The following is a 17,927-nucleotide window of genomic DNA, read 5'->3' on the forward strand; positions in this document are numbered from 1 at the left end:
ATAAATGTAAATGTGTGTAAGTCTCAGAGTAAATAGTGTGCATTAATAAAGGATCAACCAGAAGGCACAATGAAGGTTAACTGGCCAACAGAGTTCAAAAGGGATTGCTTACATATGGAATAAGCTGACATTAGTAATAAACTATTATCTCTGTTTTTCTGACTATAAGATACTGTTAAGGGATGGTAGTTACAGTGATGTTATTAATATTATTAACATTTGAACGAGAAATGATGGCACAGTGCTTAGCTCCAGAATTTTAGATTAGACACTACCTGTGTGGAGTTTTCCCTGTGCTTATATGGATTTTCCTCCTGCATCCTAAAGATGTGCATATTACATTAACTGAAGACTCTATATTTTCCTAATATAAGAAAGTGTAGGTGGATGCTGGGCCCTTGATAGTGAGTGTTTTTGGCTGTCATTCCTGAACCATCATAGTCTGGGCTCTTTGTGAGTTGTGGCTGGAGACACAGCTTCTTTCTCCATTTACAGCACAAAAGTGAGATAATATAAGAGCATGTTAGACCTGCAGACCATCCAACCAATTTTTTCTCGCTGCTTCTGGTGAGGGTCTGAATATTAAAACAGAGAGTAAAGAGATTTTTCCTTTTTCACAATAATCAATTCATGTCTTTCTAGGGATTTTCAGAGATTTCCCAAAAATTACATCATGTTCTGGACCTGTGCTGGGTTCCTTTTCCAGAGAACGATGTCTGGGTTATTTTCAGGCAAAAGCGTACAAAAAGGATTTAAACCAAATACCCAGGCTAGCTTAACTGGTTCCTTATAGTGATTAGCAAAACAGGAAAGCTTCCATTTGCATATAGTTTCACTGGCAATTTTGCAATAGTGAAATGGGAAAAATCACCAAGCGTTTTTGTGGTTTAATTTACGGGTGGAAAACAAGGAATATTCCCCCTACAGCATCTTTTACACTTTCACATTTATCTGCATTGTTTTCTTCAGTTGCATAAAGCATGTAATCCAGTACCACAACAGTAAAATCAATAGTTTTCATTCCTCTGGTTTACATCACCATGTAAGAGAGGCAGTACATTTTTTAAAAGTGACATGCTGCATATTTTTCTAACGAAGACGCACTAAAACACATCATTGTGCACGTTACTGTGTTTTCTCCACAGAAACACTCAGTATATGGAAACTTACTGCTGTCAAATACATTACCCACCAACCAATTTATCCTAGTTTTACCCTGTTATAAAACCTCTTCTCCTAGACCCACCATTTCCCACTTCAACTGAGGATAATAGCTCATAATTATTTAGGCGGCAATCATAAACTTTGATTTGGAGAATATTGGTCTTCAATCTAATTGACTCAATGAAAGATGCATCACAGATTCAGACACAGGATCTACAAATAAAATAGGTCCCTATCTACATTTTGTCCTATAAAATATCACAGATAGAAACTAAAAAAAAATCACTGTGACTGGGTTTTACAGATTTCACACCAGGATGCATAATGACACTAGGAAGCATATGACTGCTCATATGCTCAGCAGAGAGAGAAATGAAAGGAGTCAGGCCTTCATGTCAGCCAAGATAAGAAAAAAGGTGGCACCTCAAAGGCAGTAAGAGCATTCTTCCTGGACACTCAGTTCAACAAATTAGATGGGGAAAGTACTCTTGGAGGCTAAGCAGGCGAGCTAGCCTTCATAAAAGACAAGTACAAAATAGTATAGTTGGATGTATTGTGGCATTTTCTTTGTTCCATTTTCAACATTTTTCACCTATGATTGTCTCCTGAAATGTGTGCCTATATCAGTCATGTAATTCAGTGGTCCCCAACCTTTTTGACAGCAAGGACCACTTTATTAGGTGCAAATTTTTCCACGGACCGGTCGGGGGGGTTGGGTCAGTTTTATACACAATTTACATAACATTTCTATTATTATTAAAGTTATTAAGCAGTTCGCATACGTTTGCAATCTGAGATTTTTCTTCTTTTTTTGCATATAACAAAGACATATGCTTTACATTTGCCAATCCAACAGATTGCACATCACAAACATTAACACTGCTATCTTTTTTTCGTGTCTGCCGTTTCTATAGGAGGGTGACAATGAGTTAAATTCCAATGGATGCTTTTCAAATGTTGACAAGTAATAAGCAAAAGGAATCACTGAAAACCACAGACAACAAAAATAGCAAAAACAGCAAAAAAAAAAAACAGTACGAGGAAAGTTCGAAGAAAGAGATTTTTTTACAATGTTTCTGTTTGGGGATCGTTGTGCAAACGTGCACAACTGAGCATGCGACCACAGATCTAACTGCTCTGTGGATGATTCATTCAAGCATTTCAAGGTCACTTCGTTGTAATGAAAGCATCTGCTGAATGTACTTCGTAGTAACGTGATTTCTATAGACTCATGTCATATGGGGAAACTGTCGGGACCATAAAAATACTTTGTTTTAATAGTCTCTCACCTCGGCCTCTCTCCTCTCTCTGCACCGCTGCAAAGCCCCGCCCGCCAAGCGTTCTGAAAAGTCTGAGTGAGTCGCCATTGCCGGCAGTTCTCTCGTGGCCCGGGTGTCAGGCGGCTGCGGACCGGTAGTGGGCCGCGGACCAGGGGTTGGGGACCCCTGATCTAATTGATAAGAATTTAGCAGTTCCATTTTATATGTGCGCTTGAACGAGATATTCTTAAGATTAATGTAAAATTTCACATGCAGTTACTAAACAAAAATACAATGGCACTGGGTCTCAATTCTGTGTTTTACATACTGTTCATTCATTCATTCTCTGCAAAACCAGCTTATTCCAGTACAGGGATATAGGAGGGTTACAGAATGTTGTGATAGCTTCATATACAAAGCAGGAACCAGTGTTCCTGGTTCCTGGTGTCTCATTTAAAACTGGCTCCAGATTTGCTCCTGATACTGTTGCAAAAAGGGGCAATCACTTTGTGCATTTTTTGTTCTCGTATAGCCCACAGGTAAGCCCAATTAAATTTGATTTATTTTTGAACAACGCTTTTCACTGGGTACAGTCTTTGTGTATTTGCTCCTGCTATTGAACAATGCTATAAATTGCACATTATTACATACATGAATACATGCAAATTAGGTGTAACAAACAGTAAAACAGAGCCACACATCACGTTGAGTAAATATGACTCCATATATATTTACTGTGCTACAGATTCCACAATTTGGAAAACTGAGGAAAGCTAGCTCTTTCGGTCCACAAATACTTTCACTAGACACCTGCTGAAGGCTTTCTGTGTCTGAATAAATCGGCTCAGTTCATCTATGAGCTTAATAACACTGTTGTACTATCTGTCCTAAAGGCGCTACAGGCACCACATACAATATATCATCTTAACAAGGCTGATGACTAAACACATGTTTACCTTACTATATCCGATAAGATTTAAATATAAATATAACTTTAATCTTGATCCTGGTGTGCAAAAAATGCTGCCAGTCTAACAAATGATTAATTTAGAAGCTAGTCTCCATATTTCAGGTGTTATAGTGTTTATTTTTCTTTTTTGGGCAAAATTTCACTTTGTTTGGTCAAATTGCGAGCCTTAAATTATTTACAGTATGTCTTCATGATCTGCCAGTTAACATAAGGCTCAAATAAGAAGGTAGCCGATTGTGGAGCAGCTAACATGGTTCTATTTGTACATTTGTCAGATCAGTATATAAAAAGCTGATAAAATGAAACATTTTAAAAAAAATAAGGAAAAACAGTTACAAACAATTTTCATATTATAAATCATAATGATGCACATCAACACAGTGCATATAAAACAATTTCACCCTTGGATATTTTTACATTATTACACAAAATTGAATCATAATAGATAATTTTCCCTTGAGTGGACAGGTCTCTATAAGCTTTGCATATCTGGACACAATTTTCCTACAATCATCTTTGCATTCTTCTCTGCAAAAAAAGTCCAGCGACAAATTCTCAATTGGACTGAGATCTGGACTGGACTCAGACTCACCCACTCCAGGACATTAATGTTGTTTTTAAGCCATTCCTGTGTACATTTAGATTTAGGCCTGAGGTTGTTTTCTTACTAGAAAACAATCCTTTGCCCATGACGCAGGTTTCATGCAATCTGAAGTTTGCAATTATTTTACCCTTTACCCTCATTAGCCTTTCATGGTCTAATGAAGAGAAGCATCCTCACAGCATGATGCCTTTGCCAAACATGGTGTTTAGTCTAACAGCAAAAAAAACTCAGTTTTGGTCTCATCAGACTATAGATTTCAGAGTCTCCCATATGTCTTTTACTGTGATGTGCATTTTATTTGCCATTCTCTCATAAACCTGTAACTGGGGAAGAACCTGGGCAACAATAGATGAAATGGGTGGGCCCTTAACTAACTGTACTGCTGGGATTCAAAAAAGACTAGAAATGGCCTTGGCCTGCATGACTACACTATATTTATTAAAAATGTTATTTTCTCCTTCATTTACCTCCAAGGGGTGGAGTCTGCAGTTCAGCTGCCAGTGACAGTGTTGGCCTCCAACTGCTGTCTGCAAGATAAGAGCTGCACTGTTAAACAGAGTCACTGCCTATCAATAGAAGACATAAATCTGACAGCTGCTGCTTGTAGAGATGTTAAGTTCAACTTTGGGTGGGGTGGAATATACTCACAGTCAGCGAAGCCTCACTATTGTGAACATCCAAATCCCACTCTGCTTTTTTGTCTGATACAATTAGCATACCAAATGCAAAGAGCTGCTGTTTGAAATCAGGCACAGCCGAAGTACCGTGCATAAATATAAAGCCATTATTCATCTATTTAGAATCTGCACCAATCACCCTGGCATGATGCTAGAGATGCTTAGTAAACTAAAATAATACAATTTATTTATCCAGAAAGCACATTCATTTCAAATGTTGACTACAGAGCATAAGGTGTAAAAGTGAATGTGACTACAATGCACACAACAATAGGCCACACAGATGAAAAGCATATCCTAAGCATCTGATGTACAGTAAATGTGTTGCAAATGTCAGGACATGCCTTCATACATTAAAAGTTAAAGCAAAAAGTTCAAGCCTATCAACAGGTTAAGAAAAAAAACAGGAAATCTTAAGACAAAAAAGTAACCACTAATGGGGAAAAGAAACAGAGCAACATGATTAAAGACCACTCTAAACTGCAGTAACACATTTAGTTTTGTCTATAAATGTCCGAATTTGTCAGCTGACATTTGAAGGCTTTTATATCCTTAAAGGTTTACCACATTGATCGCCTGTAGAATTTCTTTTTAAAACCTTGCTCTGACAATATTGTCGTAATCCATTCAATTTGTCCTTAAAGAAGAAAAGATCAATATGATTGATTATTTCCTGAGAGTGAGTCATAGAATTCTTTGAAAAGGTAGATAGAGAGGGAGATTGAGAGTAATCATGATAAGGAAGGTTCATTCACCAACAGGTGCTACTGAATCAAAAAGGCAAAATGGGCTCTTAGTCTGGAACAAAACAGGAGTCAAAAGCAAATGCCTTGAAAAGAAATTACATGAGAACGTGCTTACTCACTCCAAAAAAGAAAAAACTGCAAACAAAATGAGGTTTGCCCTTAAATAAGATGACTATCAAACCCAGTCCTCTTTAACATTATATGCGTGCATTCCTAACAAAACCTACTAGCAACCAATTCTGAACTAGTGATACTGATTGAAATGTCAAGAACACTGAAGTACATAATGACAAAAAATAGAATATAAAAAATAAAGACAAAAGAAACAGTTAAGAAATGATTGTAACAAATACAATGTGCACTGTCTGCATAGGGCAGCAGCACTACATTATTTGTTGGAATTAGGAGATGAAATGTAAGCTAAGATATGGGGTCTAGAACAAGTGAAAGGTCAAAGCCAGGAAATCAATAAAATGAAGCAAACAAAACCAAAAAAGCCAATACTAAGAGACAGAGCTGAGATCAAAGCCAAAGAAACCCAATGCTAGGGCCTACTGACATTTTTACATTTTGAATTAAATTGCTTAAAATATCCACTAGAGCTGTCAAATTATACCAAAATTAGTGTCTGAATACTAACATTAAAGAGAGGTAAATATTCTAATATATTCGAGGATAGGTTAAAAGCTCTAAGTGCTACTATAATAACACACAGAAAATTTTTAAAAGAAATCACAAGTAATTTGGATTATAGTTTTAAAAAAATGTACCTTGTGGAAGGAAGCCAGCTTTTGTTTGCTATGAAGAATGCTTAACGGTTTTAATATAATGCAACAGAAAATCATTGATATGAGGTTCAAGAGTGAAACTAATCAGGATCAGAATCAAAAATTATACTTTTACAGAGCTTTAGGGAGACACTTGTAAATTCTGTTGTTAGTATACCTGTTAACCAAAAAGCAGAGCAGTGCAGTAGAAAAATCCATTTTCCTTTGTCCATTTTTTAAATGACAACACACCGATCAACAACTAAAAAATTATAAAAATGCTATTTGCGGAAATGATATGTGCAAAACACATGCAAAATGCAGAAGTATGGCAACATAGTGTACCTGGAATAACACAAAGCTGAAATTATTGTGGAGTAAAATAAAGGAATCATTCATTTACAATTAAATGTCAACATTTTACTTAAAAAATAATTTTTTCATATAGACTCGAAATTTTACTCAAATAGTTAGGTTTCATGTGACAGTCCCATTATCCACACACTTGGACAAAATAGGAATCCAAGTGACTGATGTTTATACCCCTTGACCTGTGATGTCATTCTGTCTGTGACTCCCCCCCACATGTCACTTATGCCAACCACACAGCAACCATAAAAACTAAAGTCCCAAAATGGCAGTGCCCATACGAAGAACAAGACAGTGCCAGAGAAGAACACAGAAAATAAATAAAACAAGCAAAGATGAATAACCATTGGATTCCCCCCACCCCCAAATAATAAATCAATTATTTTTAGAGCTCCAGGAATCATTTAAAAAAATTATAAACAAGTCAAATCATGACATACCGAAGTGTAAACATCACAAATCGGACCATTTAAGCCATTATGCAAGTTTTAATGGGGCCTTTTAAGTAAAACTTACAATAAAGCTTAGTGGTTAATTAAAGTTCTGATGCAAGACAAGTACACTGCTATGCAAATTGTTGTATGTATGGCAATACCCTTCCAGCAGCTCTCTAAGAAGTTTAAAATGACCCAGAAAATGTCTCCCAAAGGCTCAGCTGTTTCTTGCGATTATGCATCAAAGAAAAGTGCACTTTGAGAATTAAAAGCAGCCTTAGCCTCCGCACTATGAGAGAAAACTCAACTGCCCACAGAAAAACAGATCCACTACTGAATTAATGTTTACATGATAAGGAAATCATTCTCTTCAGTTTTAAAACTAGTCTTACTTAGACTTTGTACAGACCTGATATAGTCATTCAAAATGCTGGGAAGTACTGGCAAAGCTTAAATGCTTACTCTGGCGGAAACTAATGTGATGTGCATTACAACAAAAAAAAATAAAGAAGACATTAACTCACAGAGACGGTGAATGGGGCAAAGCACACAATGCACTTTTGTTTAATGAAGTTGAACCAACCTTTTTATGTTTAGTTTAGAATTAACTGGATAAGAAACACAGATGGATTTCTTACCATTCAATCATCATTCTAGTCAAACTTATTTTTTCTTGCACTGCACATATTTTTTAATTAATATATGGGCATTACCTAATGAGGGGAAATCAGAACCTAATTAAGACAAGGAAAAAAACATGTCAAGCTGAACTTCAAAGTTCTTTGAAGTTATGCAAAACAAGATTTAGTTTGTAAAAATATTTTTTCGCCAAATACAATGCTTTGCAAAAGTATTCAAACCCTTGACCAATTCTCTTATTTTACTGTGTTACAAATCCTACACTGAAATGTTGATATCTGCGACATTTTTTTTATTTTGAAGCTTTGAAACTTAAAAGTTATTTTTTACGGGCATTTATTTGTATGGTAAGGAAAAGAAGATACAAGGGAAAATTTGTTCAGTAGTAATATGGTCTCACAGCACTAGGAGACCAAGTTCAGATTTTGACCTGATCACTGTCTGTGTGGAGTTTGCATGTTCTCCTCATGTCTGCATGGAAGTTACTCTACTTTCCTCCAATATTTCAAGACATGTCTCTTATGCAAGCTGGAAACTCTATGTTGGCCCACGAGTAGTAAACGTGGACATGTAAATAAGTGTGTTTCATGGGTTACTGCCACTTCTTCCTTTTATTCTTTGCCACTTGTTGGATTCAGCCTTGACAGACTTTGGCCCATTGTAAACTCAAAATGTATAGAGAGAGAGAGAGAGAGAGAGAGAGAGAGAGAAATAGGTTGGGAGCATGCACGTATACAGCGTGTTGCCACCACCACCATATGATAAAGATGGTTTGATAATGGCAGATGGATAGAAAATGCTGAGTGTGAAAATCAGAGCTGCAACTTCTTCTTGAACTGCTTTCACTGTTATGTCAAGCAAACACTATGCTTATAGCTATCTGGCTGTTAAACAGATAAAGACAAAAATTGAGTTGTGCATGTCAGTGCTTTTGGGAACTGACAAAAACCACAAGATGCCATGCGTTGTCTCCTTTACACTAATCATTCACTCTTCAGTTTTTAAGTTATAAATGCCCATGTGCAGTTTTTTTACTCTTTGTTGTCATTTTTGATGTCTGCATATTGTATTAAGGAATTTCCTATAATCAGTCATAATCTAGTTTGGTTCAGTCCATAATATGGTAGAGTAGCAAGCTGCACATGGGTGGATGCACAAACCAGTGTGTTTCTTCATGCTGGTTCCAAGCCCGGATAAATGGGGAGGGTTACGTCAAGAAACATGTCTGGTGTAAAACTTTACAAGATCATTATGCAGACAACAGTACAGAATGTTTTGCTGCATGTGATTGTGTAATCTTTGTTTTTGAAATGAAGCACAACAATTAACTCATTCTTTCAGAAGATACAAATAAAATAGTTCAATAATTTATTACTTAGAAATATTGCCATTATAAAACAACAAATAGAAGGTGATGACCCCATAATTTTTCTCAGTTGTGCGCATTATCAACATGAAAAATTTTCCTCCTTCAAGTCTGAGATCTGTTATGGTTCAGGTTCCAAAATGATGTGCTTCAATGCTAAGTGTCTCAGTGCTTCGTCATTTTATTTTTTTAATTATCTACAAGTTTAAGTGCATCTCTAGTTTGAATCGTATCTATGTATTTTATTAGAAATACTGTATGTTATGAATGTTCTTCTGTGTTTGGTTAACTATTATGTCTTACTTTTTTACATGGAAGTAATGGTAACTTTCCAATACCATTTAATGCCCACAACTGAGATCTGAAGATTCATTCTTGTTTCATAAGATGAAATATGGTCATAAATGCTTGTAGACAAAAGTGAAATTCCACAGAGAAACTAACAATTTACAAACTAATAGTCACATAAAAGATTTACTAAACAACTTCATCTATGTATCTTTTTACTGAATCTGTTTAATCCAGTTTCATGGTAGTGGAGGAACCAGAGTAATGCTGACAGAACTCTGGAAAGAGTGCCAGGGCCTCCAAACCTGACCAGTTTAAAGAGCTGCCAACTAATCACACCTGCATACCTTCAGATTTGGAAGAAAAATGAACATAATTCCAGCACAGACTGTGGAACATTTTAAGAAACTCCTAAAATCCCACTTTTTAAATTTTGCTTCAGGTTATATCTACTCTTGATATTCTAGATATGCATAGAATGATCATTCTCTTCAGTGAATCTTCAATCATTGTTATTATTTACTTTTCTCTGTTTTCTTTTCTGCTTCTTCCATGGTGGTGCCCTACATCACCACTACCACCACCTGATCAAAGTTCTCTGCAGCCTCCTGTGATATCTGAATGAAAGTAGATACCCCAATTTGTCCCAAGACCCACTGCATTAAATCCTCTAAGTTGAAGCCTAAAAAAAAAAAAAAGCAACAACAAACTACTTAAGAACATTTATTTTAGGTAGAATACCCAGTGGGGGGTGGGCAATCTCTTGGCGTAGAATTCCCAGAGATTTTGTTTTTAACTCCAGCTTAACTGGAGTTTTTTTTTCCTTTCTGTTCACCCTGGCCATCTGACATTATCATCGGACTGTCACTTAGAAACATATAAAAATATATATTTTAAGGACTCTTTCTCTCTAACTCGTATATCTTTCTTATGTAAGTGTGCATTATTTATTGATCTTTTGTATACTATTTATTCATTGTTATTCTTATCTAATTTTATGCTTTTTCTTTTGCATGTGACTACATTTGTGACATGATGTACCATTACCAAGCTATATCCTTTGTATATAAGTGTGCTATAGAAATTCATTTTGTTGTTCTTGTTGTTGAAAACAGTAAGCAGACTGCAGTTCCTTATCCCTGTAGTTAGGAAGCTTTGGCACTAACCACTGTGCCTTCTAGGCATGAAAAGGACACTGAAAGAGAAAATCTTCATTGGAACCCTAAAGGACCCAAAAGAGAATTAAAGGACAAACTGCTCCGTCAGAGCCAAGGTATAAGTCATTGTCCTTTTATGCCCATTAGGATACTTCACAAACTTTACTTGCCCACCACGATCTAAACATTATGTGCTTTATTCTTTCTACACTTTCACTTTTCAGTCCACTTTCTGCTCCTCGTGCCAGTGAATCACATTTTTACCCAAATTTACCTCATACTGTGATAATGTGTGGCTTGCATTGGGAGTCGCATGATTTGTCACGTGCATCTTAAACGGCCTAAAGTAAGGGGTTACCTTAAGATGCCTGAGGCTATCAGACAGTACTGCCTTGTGACAGTTTCAGTCATTACTTCATGTCCAGCAGCCAACCAGCATCAGTTTAATGCTGGGAGCTCACAAGCTGCTGCTTTCCCAGATTCTCTCATGCACAAAAGTAGCTGATAGAAACCGAGAAAACATTTTAAGAATTTGATAAATACAGATAAAAACATGGATGACTTTGGTTTCATTACTTTGCTTATGCTTGCTACTGCAGAATAGCAGTCCTATCACATGCTAACATTGGCACCACCGTCCCTTAAGAAAATTCTTAAAAATGGTACATTAGGCAAACTAAAAAAGTGAACTTACTTTCACACCACTATTAATAATGTTAGTGGGCTAACTGCCAAAGAAATTCTTTAATTACAATTATTAAAAGTTTGGTACCACTTACCAAGACCAGAGGTGTAAATCGCTTTCACAGATTTCTTCATTTTGTACAAAACACTTCGGTCAACATCTAGTGCCTAAAAAAGCAAGAGAAATATAAGTAACAAGGCCTAGTCTTTTTGCTTATGTACTGCAGACATCTAAACACCTCCTATTTTGAAATTGATAATCTATTTCAGGGTTGCAGAGAGAAAGGGTATGGCAACAGCAAACCAGGAACCAAAGCTCTTCATTGCAGGGCACACTCACAAACAGGGTAAATTAACCTAACCTGCATTTCTTTGGGAAGTGGGATGAAAACTAGAGTAGCTGGTGAAAAACCTACACTGACATGGGGAGTATATGCAAACTTAACAAAGCTTGTGGTTAAAATTAACTTTTAGAGTCTGGACTTTTGGCTCTCTGTCATACTAAGCTTGAAATCCTGATGCATGCATCAAACACATAGTTTAATGTGCAAAACCACCTGGTTTTCCTGATGCCTGATCACATGCAGTAAATGAAAGCCAATACAAGTACAAACCATCACTTGCAAACATGCTTCACTCAGCATGCTATGGAATACTTGGGAAATACAAGATTACCAGTGGAAAATTTCACATGAACAGCTAGTGGAGCCATTCAGATACAACTGTTGATAACCAAATTACCCAAGCCGTGATATACTGTATTACTGTCCTCTCATTTCATTCAAATATATAAAATAAAATAAAAACCTGGTCAACCAAAAATGCCATTTTTGTGGCTGCAATGTAAATAGAGTGATGAACATGAAATAAATGCTCTTGATTTCCTTTTCATTTTTAAAACAATATTAGAGCTAATCTTTATTTGCTTTTCTTGCAGATCAATAGGGACGATGAATTTCTCTGAAAACAGACTAGAAATTCATGTTAACAAAATAAAGAGGAAAGGTAAGAAAATTGTGATAGTATGTGGACGAAACAACAGACACGATGTAATGAGAGAAAAAAAAAAGATAGCTATTCCATGTTTAATTACCCGCAACAGTTATTGTGATGACTTTTCCAGCTTCAAAGTTTTGTTTATTAAACTACAAAAATCTGGATAGTTCAGGATCAAGGACCAGAGAAGCTCACTAATGTTTCATTTCTTTATATCAGCTTGCAGTAAATTACAGGCCTTTAAAGGATTCATCCATTTTCTAGGCCTATATATCCAAACTGCATCAATGCTGTTGTTTTACATGCTGAACATTTCTATTGTTGGCTCATGCACCACTTTAAAATCAATACAACATAAAGTTATACTGTTAAACGTGTTTAGTTTCACTGGGCACCAAAGCCTATCCTGGCAGGAGTATCAGTCAAGGAGCTAGTCACACACACCCATACTTCAGAATTGCCAATAATCCTACGCATTGAGAATGTCAAAAATTAACACTAACCATCCTATTTACAATGAGCAAGCATGTTATTACTGACCATATCACAATTCTTTTGTGTTTTCTTTCAACACAAATATTATCTAATTTAGTGTACTGACAAAACGGTAACCTGAATATTACAGTAATGATGGAATTAGTGTGCGTGTGTGTGTAGATAAGTGACTGTGCCATATAATGGATAGACAGCTCATCAGATGTTTATGCCAGTCTTGAGCTCAATGGAGTTGACTCTGACTCCCCATGATAATAAACTGTATTAAGCATTTAAAATATGGCTGCTTGTACACAACCACCCATATAATTATACTTAGCTGCATCAGAATAAACTAATACACTAATATATTACATTTACATGCACACTTTTAGAATCCACAACCCTTTGTGGGATAAAAGGCTATGAAAACTGATAATGGTATAAAGAGCATTTGTACAAGTGCACTAAGTCTGTCCATCATTTAATTCATGTATCCATTATCAACACCAGTATTTTGTTTAGGCTTGCAGGGACCTAAAGCACATGTACATAATATAACTAGCTATTATTAAAATTCCTGAGTAATTCAGTAACAACATGTCTTTGAAACGTGTAAGGAAATCCTCTAAATATTCCACAAATATTTAACACTAAAATCCACATATGGCACCCCAGCCAAAATTAAGCACTGCCTAAGGTCAAAGAAGAAGAATGCAAACAAATCCACCATGACAGCTTAAAAGCTACACATGTGTGATACTGGCAGAAAATAGAATTTCTTGTGACTTAGCCCCTTGCACAACTGATGGAGGTCAACTGAATTTTTTTAAAAGAACAATTATACATATGTGGAATTCCCTATGAACCCCAGTAAATTTTCTCAAGAAAGAACCTTAAGAAACTTTGAAAAATCAGATATTTATTAGTTAAACATATACAATGTCCTTCTTATGTTCACAATAACATTTCATGGTAAAATTCATTTTTGCTCATTATACTTTCAACTGGATGGCACTGTACAGTTAATGAACTAAATGTCAGCTTTAATTCAAGTCACACAGGATGTTTCACTCTGTTTCTGCATGAAGGAAGTAGTTGCTTTTTTCCACTTCTGGTTTTCTACTTTTCTTTTAAAAATGCATGCACAGCAAAACTGACAGTTTTAAGTTATCTCTTACAGTACTATAGTAAGTCTTGTAAGTGTATATATTGGAAGGAGCTGATGCATAGACAGTATACACTTAATGTGTTAATTTAGCAGATATAACAAAGATGGCCAATATGAAGAAACTAAAGGGTACAACTGCTGAAGATAGAAGCCCCATTCAAACTTGCAGATGATACTAAATGAATGCTATAGTGTACAGCAATAATTAGTATGTCACTGTGAAGTAGGTCTTAATTGGTTATGCATTTTGGCGAGCCATAGTATTCACAACAGAACATTTTGGGAGGCGTTCAGCTGTGTTAATCTCTAACTTCATTCCAGGATACGATGGAAATCAGCCAGAGTAGCAAAAAAGCTTCACACCTTCTTCTCGTGGTTAGTCTGTTTGCAGTATTTTAAATCTATATATGTAACTTAAATATTGTGCACAAATTGATATGAAATATGGCTCTTGAATATGAAAATTCAAAACTATAACATAGGAAAAATATGTCTTTGATACTATAACATCGATGATGAGGGTACACAAAGCAGATACAAAACAATTGCTTGGCCTTAGGCAACATTACTGTGCCAGTAAATGTGGTTGAAGTACCCTTGGGTCTCCTCAAATCACCTTCTTTAACTCTGTGCTTTCTGTTGTTCACTATTAAGCTTGCTTTCTTCTCTGAGTTTACCCTAGCAAAACGGTTAACTTAAAGACAAAATTCAGCTGTTTTGGATGAAGATGAAAACCACAACCAAAGATCCAATGTCAACCTTCATACAGTTTTTTTCTTACGGGTACACATGAGATCACTCCATTTACAAATACCAGATGTTTAGAAGGAGAGACAGTGCCAAACCAAAAAGTTAATCATTTAGAGTAAAGACGACACCTATTAAAAAATTAAGTGCTTGGTGGTGAGTGGAATGACAAAGAAAATAAACTAGACACATTGGGAAAGGCAGGGAAAAGAACTGGATCTCCTGTTCAAAAAAAAAAAAAAAAAAAAAAAAATTAAAAAAAAAGGAGAGTGGTGTCACTCTAAATGGCACCTGACAAATACAGAGACGTTAGTTGATTGGTTGATAGTTAAGTAGGTAGATAAGGAGAAAGCTAGAAGTTTATTTGTCTCCAGAGAAAAATTTGGCTTTTTACAGAAACTCTTTAAGTAGATAAATACATAAATAAATAAGTAAATAAACACACACACTTTGGTCTGAAAACACACCGGAATGACTATACAGCAAGAAAATTATAAAGAGAGGAAACCTATGACAGTCGTAGTGAGGCATCATGCAGATTTGCCATTTGAACTCATAGTTTCATCTATTCAGTGTCACATCTAACCAGCTATGGAGAGTTCACCCACTTGAAATATACAAGAGACACTGCATAAAATTAGTTTTTCTTTACCCTTTTCTTAACATCTCTTTTATAAAAAAGTAGCCGCTCCCCGCGGCTTTGCCCACGTAGAAGTGAAACAGAACAGCATGGAGGGCCCTGCTTGGCTCCCTACTCCTGACATCACGCTTCCCCCTGCCCTTGGCCCTTACCATCTGTCTTGGATTAGCACAAATATATCGCCCCTGCAAGCAAACTATGATTCTTAGCGCAATGAGAGAAGTCACAAAATCAACTGGAATGTTCAAGCAAATTCTAGAAAAAAATCTCATCTAAACCTATTAAGTAGTTCTCTTCTTTGCTAGCTAAACGGATGTAAGATACGCCCAGAGGCTGACGCGTGAGTGAGGAAGGCCCCGCCTCCCCATCCCTCAGCCCACTGCATCTCTCTCAGATTTGTGCAAATAAATCGGTACCGCAACCAAACTATGATACTTAACGTGATTTAAGAGGTCGCAAAATCAACTGGAATGTTCCAACAAATTATAGAAAAAAACCCGATCTAAATCCGTTATGTAGTTCTCTCATGATAAGTGGACAGACATACAGACAGACGCTGGATTTTATACATATACATATATATATATATATATATATATATATATATATATATATATATATATATATATATATACATATTAATAAAAGGCAAAGCCCTCACTGACTCACTGACTGACTGACTGACTGATTGACTGACTCACTCATCACTAATTCTCGAACTTCCCGTGTAGGTGGAAGGCTGAAATTTGGCAGGCTCATTCCTTACAGCTTACTTACAAAAGTTAGGCAGGTTTCATTTCGAAATTCTACGCGTAATGGTCATAACTGGAACATATTTTTTGTCCATATACTGTAATGGAGGAGGCGGAGTCACGTATCGCGTCATCACGCCTCCTACGTAATCACATGAACTAAAAACAAGGAAGAGATTTACAGCACGAGTCAAACACGGGAACGAAGGTAAATGACGTTAATTTTTGACAGTCTTTTAACACTGTGTAAGCATACATATTAACACGTGCAATTAAACGTGTGCATTTACGGGGTGATTTCTCAGGCTTAAAAGCTCGCCTTTTATCAAACGCGGGAACAAAGGTAACTGACGTTGTTCACTGTCTTTTAATACTGTGTAACCATACATATTAACACATGTGCAATTAAACGTGTGCATTTACGGGGTGATTTCTCAGGCTTAAAAGCTTGCCTTTTACTAAAAAGTTAAATGCAAAACTATTTTCAATCAGTTTATTGAAACGCTCCCGTTAAGGATTGCAATAACATATTCGCGAGATAAAAGAACGAAGTAGGGGGAAATGAAGGAAGACCCGCAAACAGCGAAGAGCAAAAAATTCATTAAACAATTGAGAAGGGAGCGAGTGAAGCATACAAGCATGTTCATAAGGGAAACAAAGCACGGTGTAAAACGTAAGTTTAAATTAAGTTTATAGAAACGCTCCCGCTGCGGATTGCAATAACATATTCGCGAGATAAAAGTTTAATGAGAAGACACGAGGTATAAACGAACCACACGCCGTGGCGCAACGTTAGGGGCTACAGTTTCAACCTTTCTATGATCTGCTTCTCGCAACTGAAAGACGGTACATGGCGGATGTTAGCCGACTTGCTGACCGCAACGTTAGGGGCTTCAACTCTGGCGCTGACGATAGAGATTCGATTCACGAGAGGGGATGCAGTGAGTGTGTATGCCTGATGAGCCCAGAATTAGGGAGAAACACGTGTCGCATACTCTTTGCATTATTTGAAAGTAAACTATTAAAACCATTCTATGATCAGCTTCTGGAAACAGAAAGAGGGCACGTGGCGGATGTAAGGCGACTTCCTGACCAACCACAAGCGTTACCTGGCAGGTAACCACCCATACAGTCAGATTGTGATTCAGAAAACGAATGCCATGAATGTAATTACCACGATCTACATACTGTCAAATAAACGAAACACACGCCGTAGCGCGACAGCTGTGAAAAGCGAGGTTCAGAAAAAAACAGATCCTTAACAAATTGTTATTGGTATATTTTCGATCCGTTTAAAAAGGTTTTCTTTTCTTATTAAAAAATTAAAAGCAGTACTTCGCCGCAACGGACCGCGAGAATTTGGCTATATATATGTGCTTCTCGCAATTAAAAGAGGGCACGTGGCGGATTTTAGACGACTTCATGACCAAACTTAAGTGTTACCTGCCAGGTAGGGTTACCACTTTTAATACAAAAAAATAAGGGACGCATACTGCAGCGGGTGCCACATCTCAGTGCCAATAGTTTGCAGATTCTACTTAAAAGACCCGCCCTCCTCACTGGACAGTTAAAAAGACCAATCAAACTAACGATGACATCAAGTATTACCCAATCAAAAGTAGGAAAGGAGGCATCTTCATAAAATGCGTGTGGGATGATTTGCATGAGACGCTGCTTTAAAAAAAAATGATAAAAAAAAATACGGGACAAATCCCGTCCCGTATTGATTCAAAACGGGACACGCAATTTCATTCTCAAATGCGGCACGATTCCGTATTTTAAAGGACGGGTGGCAACCCTACAGTGCCAGGTAACCACCCATACAATCAGGAATGCAATGAATGTAATTACCCCGATCTACATACCAGGCGAAAGTCTTGCAACATTCAAAGATGATGGTTTGGGATAAGTACACCATACAACATAAAAGAGCTTATGAAGCCTTGAACCAAAAAAAGCAAGATCTCAGAGATCATAAAAAAAAAAAAATAGGAGGTAATGTCGTTTTACTCGCTGTAGATTT

General features: G+C 36.7%; 1 protein-coding gene across 2 annotated transcripts in view; it reads right to left on the minus strand.

The window, feature by feature from the left end:
- asap2a (ArfGAP with SH3 domain, ankyrin repeat and PH domain 2a) overlaps positions 1-17,927 on the minus strand; it is a 220,762-nt gene that overhangs the window by 101,664 nt on the left and 101,171 nt on the right. For both annotated transcript variants that reach the window (XM_028796885.2, XM_028796884.2), the window contains exon 2: positions 11,220-11,292. In XM_028796885.2, the coding sequence (XP_028652718.1) occupies positions 11,220-11,292 (73 nt within the window). The remainder of the gene's footprint in view (positions 1-11,219; positions 11,293-17,927) is intronic.

This window comes from Erpetoichthys calabaricus, chromosome 3 (genome assembly GCF_900747795.2).
Source record: "Erpetoichthys calabaricus chromosome 3, fErpCal1.3, whole genome shotgun sequence".
Classification (NCBI taxonomy): domain Eukaryota; kingdom Metazoa; phylum Chordata; class Cladistia; order Polypteriformes; family Polypteridae; genus Erpetoichthys; species Erpetoichthys calabaricus.